The following is a 17,578-nucleotide window of genomic DNA, read 5'->3' as shown; positions in this document are numbered from 1 at the left end:
GTCCCTGTGCCCATGTCCCCATGGTCGTGTCACCCGTGTCCCCTGTGCCTGTGTCCCTGTGGCCATGTCCCCTGTGCCCATGTCCATGTCCCCCATGGCCATGTCCCTGTCCCTGTGGCCATGTCCCCCATGTCCCCATGGCCGTGTCCCTGTGCCTGTGTCCATGTCCCCATGTCCCCATGTCCATGTCCATGTCCCTGTATCCGTGTCCATGTCCATGTCCATGTCCCTGTGTCCGTGTCCCTGTGTCCATGTCCCCATGTCCGTGTCCCCATGTCCGTGTCCCCATGTCCCCATGTCCATATCCCTGTGTCCATGTCCCTGTGTCCGTGTCCCTGTGTCCGTGTCCCTGTGTCCGTGTCCCGTGTCCGTGTCCCCCTGGCCCCTCTCCATGTCCCCATGTTCCTGTGTCCGTGTCCATGTCCCTGTGTCCGTGTCCTGTGTCCATGTCCCCCCCGGCCCCTCTCCATGTCCCCATGTCCCCATGTCCTGTGTCCATGTCCCTGTGTCCGTGTCCATGTCCCCATGTCCGTGTCCCTGTGTCCGTGTCCATGTCCCATGTCCCTGTGTCCGTGTCCATGTCCCCATGTCCCCATGTCCCCTGTGTCCGTGGTCCCTGTGTCTGTGTCCCTGTGTCCCTGTCCCGTGTCCGTGTCCCCCATGTCCCCATGTCCCCATGTCCATGTCCCTGTGTCCGTGTCCGTGTCCCTGTGTCCGTGTCCCCATGTCCCCATGTCCCTGTGGTCCGTGTCCCTGTGTCCATGTTCCCCGTGTCCCTGTGTCCGTGTCCCGTGTCCGTGTCCCCCCGGCCCCTCCCTGTGCCCTATTTTCCGCCGTGTCCATGGCAACGCGGGGACCGACACGGGACACGGGGGGGGGAACACGGGGGGGACACGGCAGGGACACGGCGGGGACGGGGGGCACGGCAGGGGGGACACCCGGGGGACAGGGGGACACCCGGGGGGACAGGGGGACACACGGGGGACACGGCAGAGACAGGGAGGGGACATGGAGGGGACATGGGAGGGACAGGAGGGGGACAGGAGGGACATGGAGGGATGGAGGGACAGGGAGGGGACAGGAGGGGACAGGAGGGATGGAGGGACAGAGGGGACATGGGAGGGATGGAGGGACAGGGATGGGGACATGGAGGGGACAGGAGGGGACAGGAGGGGACAGGGAGGGGGACAGAGGGGACATGGGAGGGACAGGGAGGGGACAGGAGGGAACAGAGGGGACATGGGAGGGACAGAAAGGATGGAGGGACAGAGGGGACATGGGAGGGGACAGGAGGGGACATGGGAGGGATGGAGGGACAGAGGGGACATGGAGGGGACACAGGAGGGACAGGGATGGGGACAGGGAAGTGACACAGGAGGGGACACGGGAGGGACATGGAGGGTTGGGACATGGAGGGGACATGGAGGGGACACAGGAGGAACAGGGTTGGGGACATGGAGGGGACAGGGTTGCATTGGTGGGGACATGGAGGGGACAGGGAAGTGACACAGTGGGACACGGGGGGGGACACGGGAGTGACAGGGGTGGGGCCACGGAGGGGACACGGGGACACGAGAGGGACATGGTGGGGACATGGAGGGGACATGGGGACATGAGAGTGACACGGTGGGGACATGGAGGGGACACGGGAAGGGACATGGGGACACGAGAGGGACACGGGGAGGACAGGGAGGGGACTTGGGGACATGGGAGTGCCAGGGATGGGGACATGGAGGGGACACGGGGACATGGGAGTGACATGGGGACATCAGAGGGACGTGGAGGGGACATGGAGGGGACATGAGGACATGGGAGTGAGGGGGGGGGACATGGAGGGGACATGGGAGTGACACCGTGGGGACATGGGGGGGACTTGGGGACATGGGAGGGACAGGGGTGGGGACATGGAGGGGACACGGGAGTGACACTGTGGGGACACGGAGGGGACACGAGAAGGAACATGGGGACATGGAGGGGACTTGGGGACACGGGAAGGGACATGGGGGTGACAGGAGTGGGGCCATGGAGGGGCCACGGGGACACTGGGGTGATGCTGTGGGGACACAGAGGGGACACTGGGGGTGACAGGGGTGGGGCCATGGAGGTGACACTGGGGGGGGACACTGGGGGGTGACAACCGTGGGGACATGGAGGGGGACTTGGGGACATGGGAAGGGACATGGGGGTGACAGGGGTGGGGCCATGGAAGGGCCATGGGGACACTGGGGGTGATGCTGTGGGGCCATGGAGGGGGACACGGGGACAACGGGAAGGGACACTGGGGTGACAGGGGTGGGGCCATGGAGGGGACGGGGGGGGGGGACACCGGGGGTGACACCGTGGGGACATGGAGGGGACTTGGGGACATGGGAAGGGACATGGGGGGTGACAGGAGTGGGGCCATGGAGGGGACACTGGGGGGGGGACACCGGGAGTGCCACCGTGGGGACACGGAGGGGACACTGGGGGTGACAGGGGTGGGGACACTGGGGGGGACACACCGGGGGTGACACCGTGGGGACACGGAGGGGACTTGGGGGACATGGGAGTGACATGGAGGGTACACGGGAGTGACAACCGTGGGGACATGGAGGGGACTTGGGGACATGGGAAGGGACATGGGGGTGACAGGGGTGGGGCCATGGAGGGGGACACTGGGGGAGGACACCGGGGGTGACACCGTGGGGACACTGAGGGGACACTGGGGGTGACAGGGGTGGGGACACTGGGGGGGACACTGAGGGGGGGACACCGTGGGGACACGGAGGGGACACTGGGGGTGACAGGGGTGGGGGACACTGGGGGGGACACTGAGGGGGGGACACCGGGGGGTGACACGGTGGGGACAGTGGGGGGACACACGGAGGGGGAGGGGCAGCAGAGCTGGGGGACCCCCCCCTTTGGGTGACACAATCCCCAAAAAAAGGGCCAGGCCGGGGCAGGAGGGGGGGGGGGGGGGGGGGGGGGGGGGAGGGGGCGGGGAGGGGGCCCCCCGTGGGTGGGGGAGGGGCGCGGGGGTGTGCCCTGCCCCTCCCCCCCCGTCCCGCTCCCAGTTGGGCCGGTTGAACTGGTTAAACTGGGATGGGGGGAGGGGCCCGCTGGGCCGCGGGGGTGGGGTGGGGTGGGGGAGGGGCAGCACGGGCGGACGGGGCCCCCCTTCCCCCCCTCCCCTCCCCCCCCCCGTTAATCCCCGGCACCGGCTGGAGCCGCCGCGGCCCCTTAAGAGGCTTAACGGGCACGGGGGGGGGGAGGGGAGGGGGGGCACCCAAATTCCTCCCCTCCCCCAGCACCCAAATTCCTCCCCTCCCCCCCCAGCACCCAAATTCCTCCCCTCCCCCAGCACCCAAATTCCCCCCACCCTCCTCTCCCCCCAACACCCAAATTACCCCCGCCAAGACACCCCCAGCACCCAAATTGCCCCCCCAGCACCGAAATTGCCCCCCCATTCCCCCCCAGCACCCAAATTCCCCCCCAGCACCCAAATTCCCCCCCCAGCACCCAAATTCCCTCCCATCTCCCCCCCACACCCAATTCCTCCCCCCAGCACCCAAATTCCCCCACCCTCCCTCACCCCCCCGGCACCCCAAATTCCCCCCCCAGCACCGAAATTGCCCCCCCATCTCCCCCCCGCACCCCAAATTCCCCCTCCCCAGCACCCAAATTCCTCCCTTGCCCCCTCCCCCCTCAGGCACTCAAATCCCCCCCCAGCACCCCAAATTCCCTCCCCATCTCCCCCCAGCACCCAAATTCCCCCCCAGCACCCCAAATTCCCCCCCCCCAGCACCCAAATTCCCCCCCAGCACCCCAAATTCCCCCCCCAGCACCCAAATTCCTCCACTCTCCCTTCCCCTCCCCCAGCACTCAAATATCTCCACACCCCCCCAACCCCCACCAAGGACTCCCCCCCTCACCCTCCCTTCCCCCCCCAGCACCCAAATTCCCCTCACCCACCTCCCTCAGCGCCCAAATTCCCCCCACCAAGACCCCCCCCCGCACCCAAATTTCCCCCAGCACCCAAATTCTCCCCACCAAGACCCCCCAGCACCCAAATTCCCCCCCCAGCACCCAAATTCCCCCCCAGCACCCAAATTCCCCCCACCAAGAACCCCCCCAGCACCCAAATTCCCCCCCCAGCACCGAAATTGCCCCCCCCATAGCACCCAAATTCCCCCCCCAGCACCCAAATTCCCCTCACCCACCTCCCTCAGCGCCCAAATTCCCCCCACCAAGACCCCCCAGCACCCAAATTCCCCCCCAGCACCCAAATTCCCCCCACCAAGACCCCCCCCACACCCAAATTCCCCCCCAGCACCCAAATTCCCCCCCCAGCACCCAAATTCTCCCCACCAAGACCCCCCAGCACCCAAGTTTCCCCCCACCCTCCCCCCTCAGCACCCCAAATTCCCCCCACCAAGACCACCCCAGCACCCAAATTCCCCTCCCCCCTCCCCCCTCAGCACCCAAATATTACCACACCCCCCCAACCCCCACCAAGGACTCCTCCCTCACCCTCCCTTCCCCCCCCCCAGCACCCAAATTTCCCCCGCCCCCAAATCCCCCTCCCCTCCCCCCCCAGCCCCCCAATGTCACCCCCCCGTTGTGTGACACCACCTTTATTGGGGGCTCCGCCCCCCCAGATGTTGGGGGGGGCTCCCCATCCAGATGTTTGGGGGCTCCACCCCCCCAGATGTTGGAGTGGGGGGTCCCCACCCCACTTTCACAGTCCAGATGTTGAGGGGGGGGTCCCCACCCGGACATGAGGGGGGTCTCCACCCCCCCAGATGTTGGGGGGGTCCCCATACAGATGTTTGGGGTCACACACCCCTCCAGATGTTGGGGTGAGGGGTCCCCACCCCCCCAGATGTTGGGGGGTCCCCACCCCGGTGTCACAATCCAGATGTTGGGGGTTTCCCCCCCACCCAGGATGTGGGGTCACTGTCCAGATGTTGAGGGCCTTGCCCAGATGTTTTGGGGGTTCCCCAGGCGCCATCAGAGGCCTCATCCAGATGTTGGGGTCCCTCTGCAGATGTTGGGGTCCCTCCCCTGATATTGGGGTCCCTCTCCAGATGTTGGGGTCCCTCCCCCAATGACCAAGGTCCTCATCCAGATGTTGGATCCTCGCCCGGACTTTTGGGGGCCTCCAGCCAGACATCGGGGCCCCCCACCCAGATGTTGGGGGTCCCCACCCAGATGTTGGGGGTCTCCACCCAGATGTCGGGTCACTCTCCAGATGTTGAGGCCTTGTCCAGATGTTTTGTCATCCTCCACACTCCCCCGCAGGCTCGTCAGATGTTTGGGGCCCTCTCCAGATGTTGGGTCCCTCTCCAGATGTTGGGTTCCTCTCCAGATGTTGGGTCCCTCTCCAGATGTTGCAGGCCCTCTCCAGATGTTGGGTTCCTCTCCAGGTGTTGAGATCCCTCTCCAGATGTTGGGTCCCTCTCCAGGTGTTGGGGTCCCTCTCCAGATGTTTGAGGCCCTCTCCAGATATTGGGGTCCCTCTCCAGATGTTTGGGCCCTCTCCAGATGTTGGGGTCCCTCTCCAGATGTTGGGTTCCTCTCCAGATGTTTGGGGCCCTCTCCAGACGTTGGGGGTCCCACCCAGATGTTGGGGGTCCCTCCCCACTTTTGGGGTCCCCACCCAGATGTTGGGGGTCCCACCCAGATGTTGGGGTCCTCCCCCCCAATTTCGGGGTCTCCCCCCCCCCCCAATCCCCCCCCAGATGTCGGGGGGGTTCCCACCACCCACCAAGGGTCCCCCCCCCATTTCGGGCTCCTCCCCCCCTCAAGCCCCTCCCCCCCCGCCCCTCCCCATTGGTCGATTCCCCCCCCCCCGCAGGGCGTGGCTACGAGTCCAGGGGGGCCCCCGCCTAGGAACTGGCCCAATCAGCTGGGCCAGGGGGCGTGGCCGCTCCTCGGGCAGCCAATGGCTGGCGCCGGGCAGGAGGCGGAGCCGGGATTGTGGGGCGGAGCCTGCGGAGCAGGGCGGGGCCCATGCGGGGGTCCAGGAAGGCGTCGCGGGACCCCCAGAGCAGCAGCGTGGGGGGCGGGGGCGGCTCCCGCGGGATCGGGGTGTCCCTGGGGGGGGAGGGGGCGGGGGTCAAGGGGGGGCTCCCCCGGGAATTGGGGGCACCCAGTGGGGGCACCTCAAAGGGGGGGGGTCGCCCAACTGGGAGCACCCAACTGGGACACCCAACCAAGGGCACCCAACTGGGAGCACCCAACTGGGGGCACTCAACCCAAGAGCACCAAACTGGGACCACCCAACTGGGACCATCCCAACCCAAGAGCACCCAACTGGGACCACCCAACCCAAGGGCACCCAACTGGGACCATCCCAACCCAAGGGCACCCAACTGGGACCATCCCAACCCAAGGGCACCCAACTGGGACCATCCCAACCCAAGAGCACCCAACTGGGACCATCCCAACCCAAGAGCACCCAACTGGGACCACCCAACCCAAGGGCACCCAACTGGGACCATCCCAACCCAAGAGCACCCAACTGGGACCACCCAACTGGGTCATCCCAATTGGGACCACCCAACCCAAGAGGACTCAAGTGGGATCATCCCAACCCAAGGGCACCCAACTGGGACCACCCAAGCCAAGAGCACCCAACTGGGACCACCCAACCCAAGAGCACCCAACTGGGAGCACCAACTGGGAGCACCCAGCCCAAGAGCACCCAACTGGGACCACCCAACCCAAGAGCACCCAACTGGGACCACCCACCCAAGAGCACCCAACGGGGACCACCCCAACCCAAGAGCACCCAACTGGGACCACTCAACCCAAGAGCACCCAACTGGGAGCACCCAACTGGGAGCACCCAGCCCAAGAGCACCCAACTGGGACCACCCAACTGGACCACCCAGCCCAAGAGCACCCAACTGGGACCACCCAACCCCAACAGCACCCAACTGGACCACCCAACCCAAGGGCACCCAACTGGGATCATCCCAACTGGGAGCACCCAACTGGATCATCCCAACTGGAGCACCCAACTGGGACCACCCAACCCAAGAGCACCCAAACTGGGGTCATCCCAACCCAAGGGCACCCAACTGGGATCATCCCAACTGGGAGCACCCAACTGGGACCATCCCAACTGGGATCACCCAACCCAAGAGGACTCAAGTGGGATCATCCCAACCCAAGGGCACCCAACTGGGATCATCCCAACTGGGAGCACCCAACTGGGACCATCCCAACTGGGATCACCCAACCCAAGAGGACTCAAGTGGGATCATCCCAACCCAAGGGCACCCAACTGGGATCATCCCAACTGGGACCACCCAACTGGGACCACCCCACCCAAGAGCATCCAACGGGGACCACCCAACCCAAGAGCACCCAACTGGGACCACCCAACCCAAGAGGACTCAAGTGGGATCATCCCAACTGGGGCCATCCCAACTGGGACCACCCCACCCAAGAGCACCCAACTGGGATCATCCCAGTGGGGTCCCACCGACCCCAGTAACCCAACCGGGAGCCCCCACCCCACAACACCCCCCACCCCACAACACCCCGCCCGAGGCCGCCCCCCCCCCCCCGGTGCCCCCCACCCCCCCCACCCACCGGAAGAGGTTGCGGTAGTAGTGGAGGGGGGGGCTGAGCCCCCCGGGCTGGGAGAGGGCGAACAGGTAGGCCTCGAGCTCCTGCTCCGTCAGCCGCCGCGCCGGGTCCTGGATCCCCGTCCAGCGCCCCGTCAGGAACGTCCTCACCAGCTGCGGGGCCACCCGGGGGGGGACACGAGGTCTGGGTGCCGCCCCCGACCCGAAATTGGGGACAACGGGGCGGGAGGGGGACACACACAGCACCTTGGGGTGCCACCACCCCATGGGGTCCACCCAGATGTTGGGGATCCCCAAGCGTGACCACGGTGACACCACGGAGACACCAGGGTGACCACAGTGACACCAGGGTGATCATAGTGACCAGGGTGACCATGGTGACACCAGGGTGACACCAGGGTGACCAGAGTGACCAGGGTGACCCCTGAGTGACCAGGGTGACCACGGTGACACCAGGGTGATCATAGTGACCAGGGTGACCCCTGAGTGACCAGGGTGACCATGGAGTGACCAGAGTGACCATGGTGACACCAGGGTGACCCCTGAGTGACCAGGGTGACCCCTGAGTGACCAGGGTGACCATGGAGTAACCATGGTGACACCAGAGTGACCAGAGTGACCAGGGTGACCCCTGAGTGACCAGGGTGACCATGGGGTGACCACAGGGTGACCATGGTGACACCAGGGTGACCCCTGAGTGACCAGGTGACACCAGGGTGATCATAGTGACCAGGGTGACCCCTGACCACGGGGTGACCACGGTGACACCAGGGTGACACCAGGGTGACACCAGGATGGGTGACGCTTCTCGGGGCGGGAGGTGCTGCAGGGGCGTGGTGGGGTCAGGGTGGGGCCGGGGTGGGGTCAGGGTGGGTCAGGGTGGGGCCGGGGTGGGGCCGGGGTGGGGTCAGGGTGGGGCCAGGGGTCGGGGTCTCACCTGAAGTCAGCCAGGGCCAGGAGCAGCTCGGGCAGCCAGGGCAGCTGGAAGAGGAAGATGTAGCTGGAGCGGAGCAGCTGCGACGGGTGCTGGGCCGTGAAATCTGGGAGGGGACAAGGACGGGGACAGGGATGGGGTGGCAGGGATGGGGTGGCAGGGATGGGTGGCAGGGATGGGGTGGCAGGGATGGGGTGGCAGGATGGGGTGGCAGGGCCACCGCGGGGTCACCGACACGGTGGGGCCACCACGAGAGGGGGCACCGGAGGGGGTGGCCGTGAGGTGACACCCAATGGCACAACCGGGTGGCAGAGCCCTAAGGGGTGACACCCGACATCCGTGACAGAGGTGGCACCAGTGACAAGGTGGCACCCAACAGCAATGTCATCAGAGGTGGCACCCAATGACAATGACAGAGGGCACCCAATGACAATGCCATGACAGAGGTGGCACCCAGTGACAGTGTCATCAGAGAGGGCACCCAGTGACAATGACAGGGGGCACCCAAAGACAATGACAGAGGGCACCCAATGAGAATGACAGGGGCACCCAGTGACAATGTCATCAGAGTTGGCACCCAATGGCAATGACAGAGGGCACCCAATGGGAATGTTATCAGAGATGGCACCCAATGGCAATGTCATCAGAGGTGGCACCCAGTGACAATGACAGAGGGCACCCAGTGACAATGTCATCAGAGGTGGCACCCAATGGCAATGCCATGACAGGGGGGGCACCCAGTGACAATGACAGAGGGCACCCAATGACAATGTCATCAGAGAGGGCACCCAGTGACAGTGACAGAGGGCACCCAGTGACAGTGACAGAGGGCAACCCACCCCGTGACCCCCCGAGACATCACCCAACGTCTCGGCCATCAGACGCCCCGCGATGACTCGCCCACGCCCAACGTCACCGACGTCACCGCGATGGCACCTCCAGCCGTGACCCCTGTGCCCCCCCCGGTGCCCCCCCCGTGCCCCCCCGTCCCCCCCCCCGTGCCCCCGGTGCCCCCTGACCCGCCATGGCGCCGCGCTGAGGGGGCGTCCATCACCACCAGCTTCTCCACCAGGTCGGGCCGGCGCGCGGCCACCTCCCAGGCCAGGACCCCGCCCCAGTCGTGCCCCACCAGGACACAGCGGGGGTGGCCCGGGGGCGTCCCCAGGGCCTCGATGACCTGGCACACGTCCCCCAGCAGCAGCTCCAGCCGGTAACTGGCCCTGCCCGGCGGCTTGTCCGAGGCGCCGCAGCCGCGCAGGTCCAGGGCCACCACCCGGAACCTTCCGCTCAGCTCCTGCATCAGGTGCCGCCAGCAGAACCTGAGGGACACCAACGGGGTCACCGGGGTGACCAGAGTGACCAGAGTGACCCCAGAGTGACCCCTGAGTGACCAGAGTGACCAGGGCCACCACCCGGAACCTTCCGCTCAGCTCCTGCATCAGGTGCCGCCAGCAGAACCTGAGGGACACCATGGGGTCACCGGGGTCACCAGCGGGACACCAGGGGCACCAGGGACACCATGGGGTGACCAGGGGGACCAGAGTGACCAGGGCCACCCCCCAGAACCCGGAGCTCAGCTCCTGCATCAGGTGCTACCAGCAGAACCTGAGGGACACCACGGGGTCACCAGGGGGACACCAGGGGGACCAGGGGGTCACCAGGGGCACCATGGGGTCACAGGGGGCACCACGGGGTCACCAGGGTGACCAGAGTGACCCCTGAGTGACCAGGGCCACCACCCGGAACCTTCCGCTCAGCTCCTGCATCAGGTGCCGCCAGCAGAACCTGAGGGACACCAACGGGGTCACTGGGGGCACCACGGGGTCACCTGGGGCACCACGGGGTTACAGGGGGCACCACAGGGTCACCAGGGTGACCAGAGTGACCAGGGCCACCACCCGGAACCTTCCGCTCAGCTCCTGCATCAGGTGCCGCCAGCAGAACCTGAGGGACACCACGGGGTCACTGGGGGGACACCAGGGCGTCCAGGGGGTCACCAGGGGCACCACGGGGTCACCAGGGGGCACCAGGGGGACCAGGGGTCACCAGGGGCACCACGGGGTCACCAGGGGGACACCAGGGGCACCACGGGGTCACCAGGGTGACCATGGGGTCACTGGGGTGACACCAGAGTGACCATGGTGACCCCTGAGTGACCAGGGTGACCCATGGTGACACCAGGGAGACCAGATTGACCAGGGTGACCTCGGTGCCCCCAGGGTGACCCTCAGTGACCCCATAGTGACCGTGGTGACCCCAGGGTGACCTCAGTGAGCCCTGGGTGACCCCTGGGTGACCGTGGTGACCTCATGGTGACCGTGGTGCCCCCGTGGTGCCCCCAGTGCCCCCCCCTGGGGTGGCACCCACCAGCACCAGGGGGGCCGTGGTGACCCCGGGGTGACCAGAGTGACCCCTGGGTGACATCAGTGACCCCTGAGTGACCCCTGGGTGACCGTGGTGACCCCAGGGTGACCCTCAGTGACCCCATGCTGACCGTGGTGCCCCCAGTGCCCCCCCCCTGGAGTGGCACCCACCAGCACCAGGGGGGACGTGGTGACCCCGGGGTGCCCTCAGTGACCCCTGGGTGACCGTGGTGACCCCGAGGTGCCCTCAGTGACCCCAGGGTGACCCTCAGTGACCCTGTGGTGCCTCCAGTGCCCCCCCCGGGGTGTCACCCACCAGTTCTGGGGGGAAGCGTGCAGCAGCAGCACCAGGGGGGGCCGTGGTGACCCCAGAGTGACCAGAGTGACCCCTGGGTGCCCTCAGTGACCCCTGGGTGCCCTCAGTGACCCCGGGATGACCCTGGGTGCCCTCAGTGACCCCAGAGTGCCCCCAGTGCCCCCCCGGGGTGCCACCCACCAGTTCTGGGGGAAGCCGTGGCAGCAGCAGCACCAGGGGGCCGTGGTGACCCCAGAGTGACCAGAGTGACCCCTGGGTGACCCCAGGGTGACCCCAGAGTGCCCCCAGTGCCCCCCCGGGGTGCCACCCACCAGTTCTGGGGGAAGCCGTGCAGCAGCACCAGGGTGACCAGAGTGACCCCTGGGTGACATCAGTGACCCCTGAGTGACCCCTGGGTGACCTGAGTGACCCCTGGGTGACCCCAGGGTGCCCCCAGTGCCCCCCCCTGGTCTGTCACCCACCAGTTCTGGGGGAATCCGTGCAGCAGCACCAGGGGGGCCGTGGTGACCCCGGGGTGACCAGAGTGACCCCAAAGTGACCAGAATGACCCCTGGGTGCCCTCAGTGACCCCTGGGTGACCCCGGGGTGCCCCCAGTGCCCCCCCCGGGGGGTCACCCACCAGTTCTGGGGGAAGCCGTGCAGCAGCAGCACCAGGGGGGCCCCGGGGGGGCCGCGGGTGACGTAGTGGAGGCGCAGCCCCGAGTCCTGGGGGGGCACGGGAAGGTGAGGGGGGGGTCTGAGGTGCCCCCACACCCGAATTAACCCCCCCCCCCACACCCAGAACCCCCCCCTCGTCCCCGTGGAACCCCAAGTCCCCCCCCCAGCCCCCCAATTTCTCTGATGCCCCCCCAGCCCCCAAACCCCCCAAAACACCCCCAAGTCCCCTCCCCAGCCCCCCAATTTCCCCGGTGCCCCCCCAGCCCCCCCAAAACACCCCAAGTCCCCCCCCAGCCCCCCAATTTCCTCGGTGCCCCCCCAGCCCCCCTTGGCCCCCAAAACACCCCCAAGTCCCCCCCCCAGCCCCCCAATTTCTCTGGTGCCCCCCCAGCCCCCCCAAAACACCCCCAAGTTCCCCCCCAGCCCCCAATTTCTCTGACGCCCCCCTTGGCCCCCAAAACACCCCCAAGTTCCCCTCCCAGCCCCCCAATTTCCTCGGTGCCCCCCCAGCCCCCCCCCAAACACCCCCAAGTCCCCCCCCCAGCCCCCCAATTTCCCCAAAAGCCCCCCAAAGCCCCCCCCGGACCCCCCAGAACCCTCTCAAGTCCCCCTCAGGACCCCCCAGACCCCCTCAGGACCCCCCAAAATCCCCCCAGGATCCCTGAAAGCCCCTCAAGACCCCCCAAAGTCCCCCCAGGCTCCTGAAAGCCCCTCAAGACCCCCCCAAAATCCCCCCAGGATCCCTGAAAATGCCCTCAAGTCACGCTCAGGACCCCCCCAGAGCCCCTCAGGACCCCCAAGAAGCCCCTCAGGACCCCCCCAAAGCCCCCCCAGGACCCCCCAGAACCCTCTCAAGTCACTCTCAGGACCCGCCAAAAGCCCCCCTGATCCCCCCCCACCCCCCAGAAGCCACTCAGGACCCCCAAAGCCTTTCAGGACCCCCCAGAACCCTCTCAAGTCACCCTCAGGACCCCCAAAGCCTTTCAGGACCCCCCAAAACCCCTCTAGAACCTTCTCAAGTCACCCTCAGGACCCCCCAAAGCCCCCTCAGGACCCCCCAGAACCCTCTCAAGTCACCCTCAGGACCCACCAAAAGCTCCCCAAAACCCCTCAGGACCCCCCAAAGCCCTTCAAGACCCCCCAAAGCCCCCTCAGAACCCTCTCAAGTCACCCTCAGGACCCCCCAAAGCCCCTCAGTACCCCCCAGAACCCTCTGAAGTCACCCTCAGGACCCCTCAAAGCCCCCCCAGGACCCCCCAAAACGCCTTCAAGTCACCCTTAGGACTCCTCAAAGCCCCTCAGGACCCCCCAGAACCCTCTTATGTCACCCCCATGACCCCCCAAAGCCCTTCAGAACTCCCCAAAGCCCCCCCAAGTACCCCCAAAAATGTCCTCAAGTCACCCTCAGGACCCCCCAAAGCCCCCTCAGGACCCCCCAGAACCCTCTCAAGTCACTCTCAGGACCCCCCAAAAGCCCCCCAGATTCCCCACGCACCCCTCAGAAGCCACTCAGGACCTCCCAAGAAGCCCCTCAGGACCCCCCAAAGCCCCCCAGAACCCTCTCAAGTCACCCTCAGGACCCCCCAGAAGCCCCCCAGATCCCCCCAAAAGCCCCCCCAGATCTCCCTCAGACCCCCCAAAGCCCCCTCAGGACCCCCCAGAACCCTCTGAAGTCACCCCCAGGACCCCCCAAAAGCCCCCCAAAGCCCCTCAGGACCCCCCAAAGCCCCCCCCGGATCCCCCAAAACGCCTTCAAGTCACCCTTAGGACCCCTCAAAGCCCCTCAGGACCCCCCAAAGCCCCCTCAGGCCCGCCCAGAACCCTCTCAAGTCACCCCCAGGACCCCCCAAAAGCCCCCCAAAGCCCCTCAGGCTCCCCCCAAAGCCCTTCAAGACCCCCCGAAGCCCCCCCCGGACCCCCCCCGTGCCCCACCTGGAGCCGCAGGTACCGGTGGTCCCCGAAGGTGCCATCGGCCAGCCCGGGGGGGGGTCTGTCCCTCACCGGCCACCGGAACGTCCCTCGGGGTCCCCGGCGCAGCAGGACCCCCACCCCCCACAGCCCGTAGGCCACCCCCGCGGCCACCGCGGCCACCGCCACCCCCGCCCGGGCCACCAAACCCCGCAGGGCCAGCAGGAGCCGCGTGGGGGCCAGGAGGAGGGAACAGAGGGACAGCAGCATCGGGGACCTGCGGGGACAGGGGGACATCAGGGGACAGGGGGGGACAGGGGGGGACATCAGGGGACAGGGGGGGACAGGAGGGGACAGGAGGGGACAGAGGGACAGCAGCATCGGGGACCTGCGGGGACAGGGGGGACATCAGGGGACAGGGGGGGACAGGGGGGACATCAGGGGACAGGGGGACATGAGGGGACAGGAGGGGACAGGAGGGGACAGGAGGGGACAGAGGGACAGCAGCATCGGGGACCTGCGGGGACAGGGGGACATCAGGGGACAGGGGGGGACAGGGGGGACATCAGGGGACAGGGGGGGACATCAGGGGACAGGAGGGGACAGGAGGGGCCAGGAGGAGGGAACAGAAGCATCGGGGACCTGCGGGGACAGGGGGACATGAGGGGACAGGAGGGGACAGGGGGGACATCAGGGGACAGGAGGGGACAGGAGGGGACAGGAGGGGACAGAGGGACAGCAGCATCGGGGACCTGCGGGGACAGGGGGGACATCAGGGGACAGGGGGGGCCAGGAGGGGACATCAGGGGACACAGAGTCACCTGGGGGGACACGGAGGGACATGAGGGGAGAGGAGGGGACACAGGGACAGCAGCACGGGGGGACCTGGGAGGGCAGGGGGGACACTGTCCCCATTGTCCCCATTGTTGCCACCACCCCTGCAATGTCCCCACTGTCCCCGGGGTGTCCCCACTGTCCCCACCACCCCCACGGTGTCCCCACTGTCCCCACGGTGTCCCCGTGGCCCCCACTGTCCCCACTGTGTCCCCGTGGCCCCCACTGTCCCCACCACCCCCACGGTGTCCCCATTGTCCCCACACTGTCCCCACTGTCCCCACTGTGTCCCCACGATGTCCCCACCACCCCCACGGTGTCCCCACTGTCCCCACTGTCCCCACGGTGTCCCCACTGTCCCCACGGTGTCCCCATGGCCCCCACTGTCCCCACCACCCTCACTGTGTCCCCATTTGTTGCCACCACGGCCCGTCCCGGGGTGTGTCACCACCTGCCCTATTTCCCGGGTGGCACCGCCCGGGTGGCACCGACACCAACACCGGGGTGGCACCGACACCAACACCGGGGTGGCACCGACACTGTCACCACCCGGGTGGCACCGACACCAACACTGGGGTGGCACCGACACTGTCACCACCCGGGTGGCACCGACACCAACACCGGGGTGGCACCGACACTGTCACCACCGGGGTGGCACCGACACCAACACCGGGGTGGCACCGACACTGTCACCACCGGGGTGGCACCGACACCAACACCGGGGTGGCACCGACACCAACACCGGGGTGGCACCGACACTGTCACCACCCGGGTGGCACCGACACCAACACCGGGGGGGGGGTGGCACTGACACTGTCACCACCAGGGTGGTACCGACACCAACACCGGGGTGGCACTGACACCAACACTGGGGTGGCACCGACACCAATACCAAGGTGGCACTGACAGTGTCACCACCCGGGTGGCACCGACACCAACACCGGGGTGGCACTGACAGTGTCACCACCCGGGTGGCACCGACACCAACACCGGGGTGGCACCGACACCAACACTGGGGTGGCACCGACACCAATACCAAGGTGGCACTGACAGTGTCACCACCCGGGTGGCACTGGCCCTGGCACGGCCTGTCCCTGAGGTGCCACCTCACGGAGTGACCCCGTTTCCCTGGAGGGATCCCTTGTCACCAGGGGGGTCCCATAACGAGCTGTCCCTGTCACTGAGGGGTCCCAGAACAGGGGGTCCCCACACGGGGGGTCCCTGTCACTGGGGGGTCCTGACATGGAGGGGGTCCCTGCCCCTGGGGTGTCCCTGTCACCGGGGGGTCCCAACATGGGGTGTCCCTGTCCCTGGGGTGTCCCTGTCACTGAGGGGTCCCAGAACAGGGGGTCCCCACACCGGGGTGTCCCTGTCACCGGGGGGTCCCAACATGGGGTGTCCCTGTCACCGGGGGGTCCTGACATGGGGAGGGTCCCTGTCTCTGGGTGTCCCTGTCACCGGGATGTCCCCCAACATGGGGTGTCCCTGTCACCGGGATGTCCCCACACGGGGTGTCCCTGTCACGGGGGTCTCTGTCACTGGGGGGGGTCCCATCGTTGGGGGTCCCTGTCACGGGTGGTCCTTGGGCTGTCCCTGTCCCCAGGGGGGTCCCAACATGGGCTGTCCCTGTCCCTGGGGTGTCCCTGTCATGGGGTGTCCCTGTCCCTGGGGGGGGTAAGTGTCCCACATTGGGGTGTCCCTGTCCCGGGGGTGTCCCACATTGGGGTGTCCCTGTCCCGGGGGTGTCCCCGTCCCGGGGGTGTCCCACATTGGGGTGTCCCTGTCCCGGGGGTGTCCCCGTCCCGGGGGTGTCCCACATTGGGGTGTCCCTGTCCCGGGGGTGTCCCCGTCCCGGGGCTCCCCCTCTATCGCGACATTGGGGTGTCCTTATCCCCGGGGGGGTTGGGTTCCCTCTCCCGTGGGTGTCCCCCCCTGAGTGTCCCCCACCCTGGGGGAGTCCCCCCCTCCTGCCCCCCGTGTCCCTGTCCCCGCTGTCCCCCCCCGGCCCCGCCGCTGTCGCGACACGGGGGGGTCCCTGTCGCGAGGGGGGGGGTCCCTGTCCCGTTGGGGGAGGGGAGGGGGGTGTGTCCTGTCCCCCCGTCCCATCACCGGGGGGGTCCCTGTCGCGAGGGGGGGGTCCCTGTCCCGTTGGGGGATGGGGGGGGTGTCCCTGTCCCCCCCGTCCCGACACGGGGGGGTCCCTGTACCGTTGGGGGAGGGGAGGGGGGCGTGTCCTGTCCCCCCCAGTCCCGACACAGGGGGGTCCCCTGTCACCCTCCCCGCTCTGTCGCGACACCGGAGGGTCCCTCCCCCCCCCGGGGGGTCCCGTCCCCTCTGTCGCGACATGGGGGGGTCCCTCTGTCCCCCCCCTCCCCCCCCCGACCTTTTGGCGCCGCTTCCGCCGCTCCACGAGCCCGGCCCGGCCCCGCCCCCGCGCGCTGATTGGGCACAGCCGGCAAGGGGGGCGGCGTCAGCTCCGGGACCAGACGCGAGGTGACCAATGGGAGCGCGGGGGGAGGGGAAGGGGGCGGGACAACCCCCGGGCGGGGGGAGGGGCCTTTTCGGGGGAATTTGGGGACTTTTTGATCCGGTTTTTCCCCTTTTTTGGGGCCTTTTTTCCCCTTTTTGGGCCCTTTTTTGGGGCCTTTTCCCCTCTTTTTTTGGGGTCTTTTTTCCCCCCTTTTTGGGGGCCTTTTTTCCCCTTTTTTGGGGCCTTTTTTCCCCTTTTTGGGCCCTTTTTTCCCTTTTTTTGGGACCTTTTTCCCTCTTTTTTTGGGGCCTTTTTTCCCCTTTTTGGGCCCTTTTTTCCCCTTTTTTGGGACCTTTTTCCCTCTTTTTTTGGGGTCTTTTTTCCCCTTTTTTGGGGCCTTCCCCCCCCCTTTTTTTAAAATTTCCCTTTTTTACTCCCCCTTTTTTTAAATTCCCATTTTCTTTTCCCATTGCCCTTTTTTCCCCCCAAACTTTTCCCTTCCAACTTATAAACGCCCAA

The 17,578-nt window shown here is 67.0% G+C and overlaps 1 protein-coding gene and 1 long non-coding RNA gene across 2 annotated transcripts; one reads left to right on the top strand and one right to left on the bottom strand.

The window, feature by feature from the left end:
* Window positions 1-5,830: 5,830 nt before the first annotated feature.
* Window positions 5,831-14,025, bottom strand: EPHX3 (epoxide hydrolase 3). Its single transcript, XM_051774311.1, has 6 exons — window positions 13,780-14,025; window positions 11,810-11,895; window positions 9,531-9,830; window positions 8,517-8,724; window positions 7,582-7,733; window positions 5,831-6,075 (listed from the first exon to the last, which is right to left on the bottom strand). Exons 1-6 carry the CDS (start codon window positions 14,023-14,025, stop codon window positions 5,868-5,870), a joined length of 1,200 nt encoding a protein of 399 aa, XP_051630271.1. The 3' UTR covers window positions 5,831-5,867.
* Window positions 8,816-9,511, top strand: LOC127464136 (uncharacterized). The gene is made up of 3 exons (XR_007901185.1): window positions 8,816-8,904; window positions 9,161-9,211; window positions 9,265-9,511. It is a non-coding gene; the product is annotated as an uncharacterized LOC127464136 (long non-coding RNA).
* Window positions 14,026-17,578: the final 3,553 nt, after the last annotated feature.

Source organism: Manacus candei, unplaced genomic scaffold (assembly GCF_025592945.1).
Source record: "Manacus candei isolate 608988 ecotype Guabito, Panama unplaced genomic scaffold, ASM2559294v1 h1tg000194l, whole genome shotgun sequence".
NCBI classification, from domain to species: domain Eukaryota; kingdom Metazoa; phylum Chordata; class Aves; order Passeriformes; family Pipridae; genus Manacus; species Manacus candei.
This window is presented reverse-complemented; position numbering and strand designations above follow the sequence as displayed.

Bases quoted from the DNA above. Each gene is read 5' to 3' on its own strand.
- EPHX3 (XM_051774311.1), bottom strand. From the start codon at position 14,025: ATGCTGCTGTCCCTCTGTTCCCTCCTCCTGGCCCCCACGCGGCTCCTG. The intron at 9,831-11,809 runs GTGGGTGACCCC...GGTGTCCCTCAG, and splicing joins CACGGCTTCCCCCAGAACTG to GTTCTGCTGGCGGCACCTGA. The intron at 7,734-8,516 runs AGGTGAGACCCC...CGGGTGGCCCCG, and splicing joins TCCTGGCCCTGGCTGACTTC to CAGCTGGTGAGGACGTTCCT.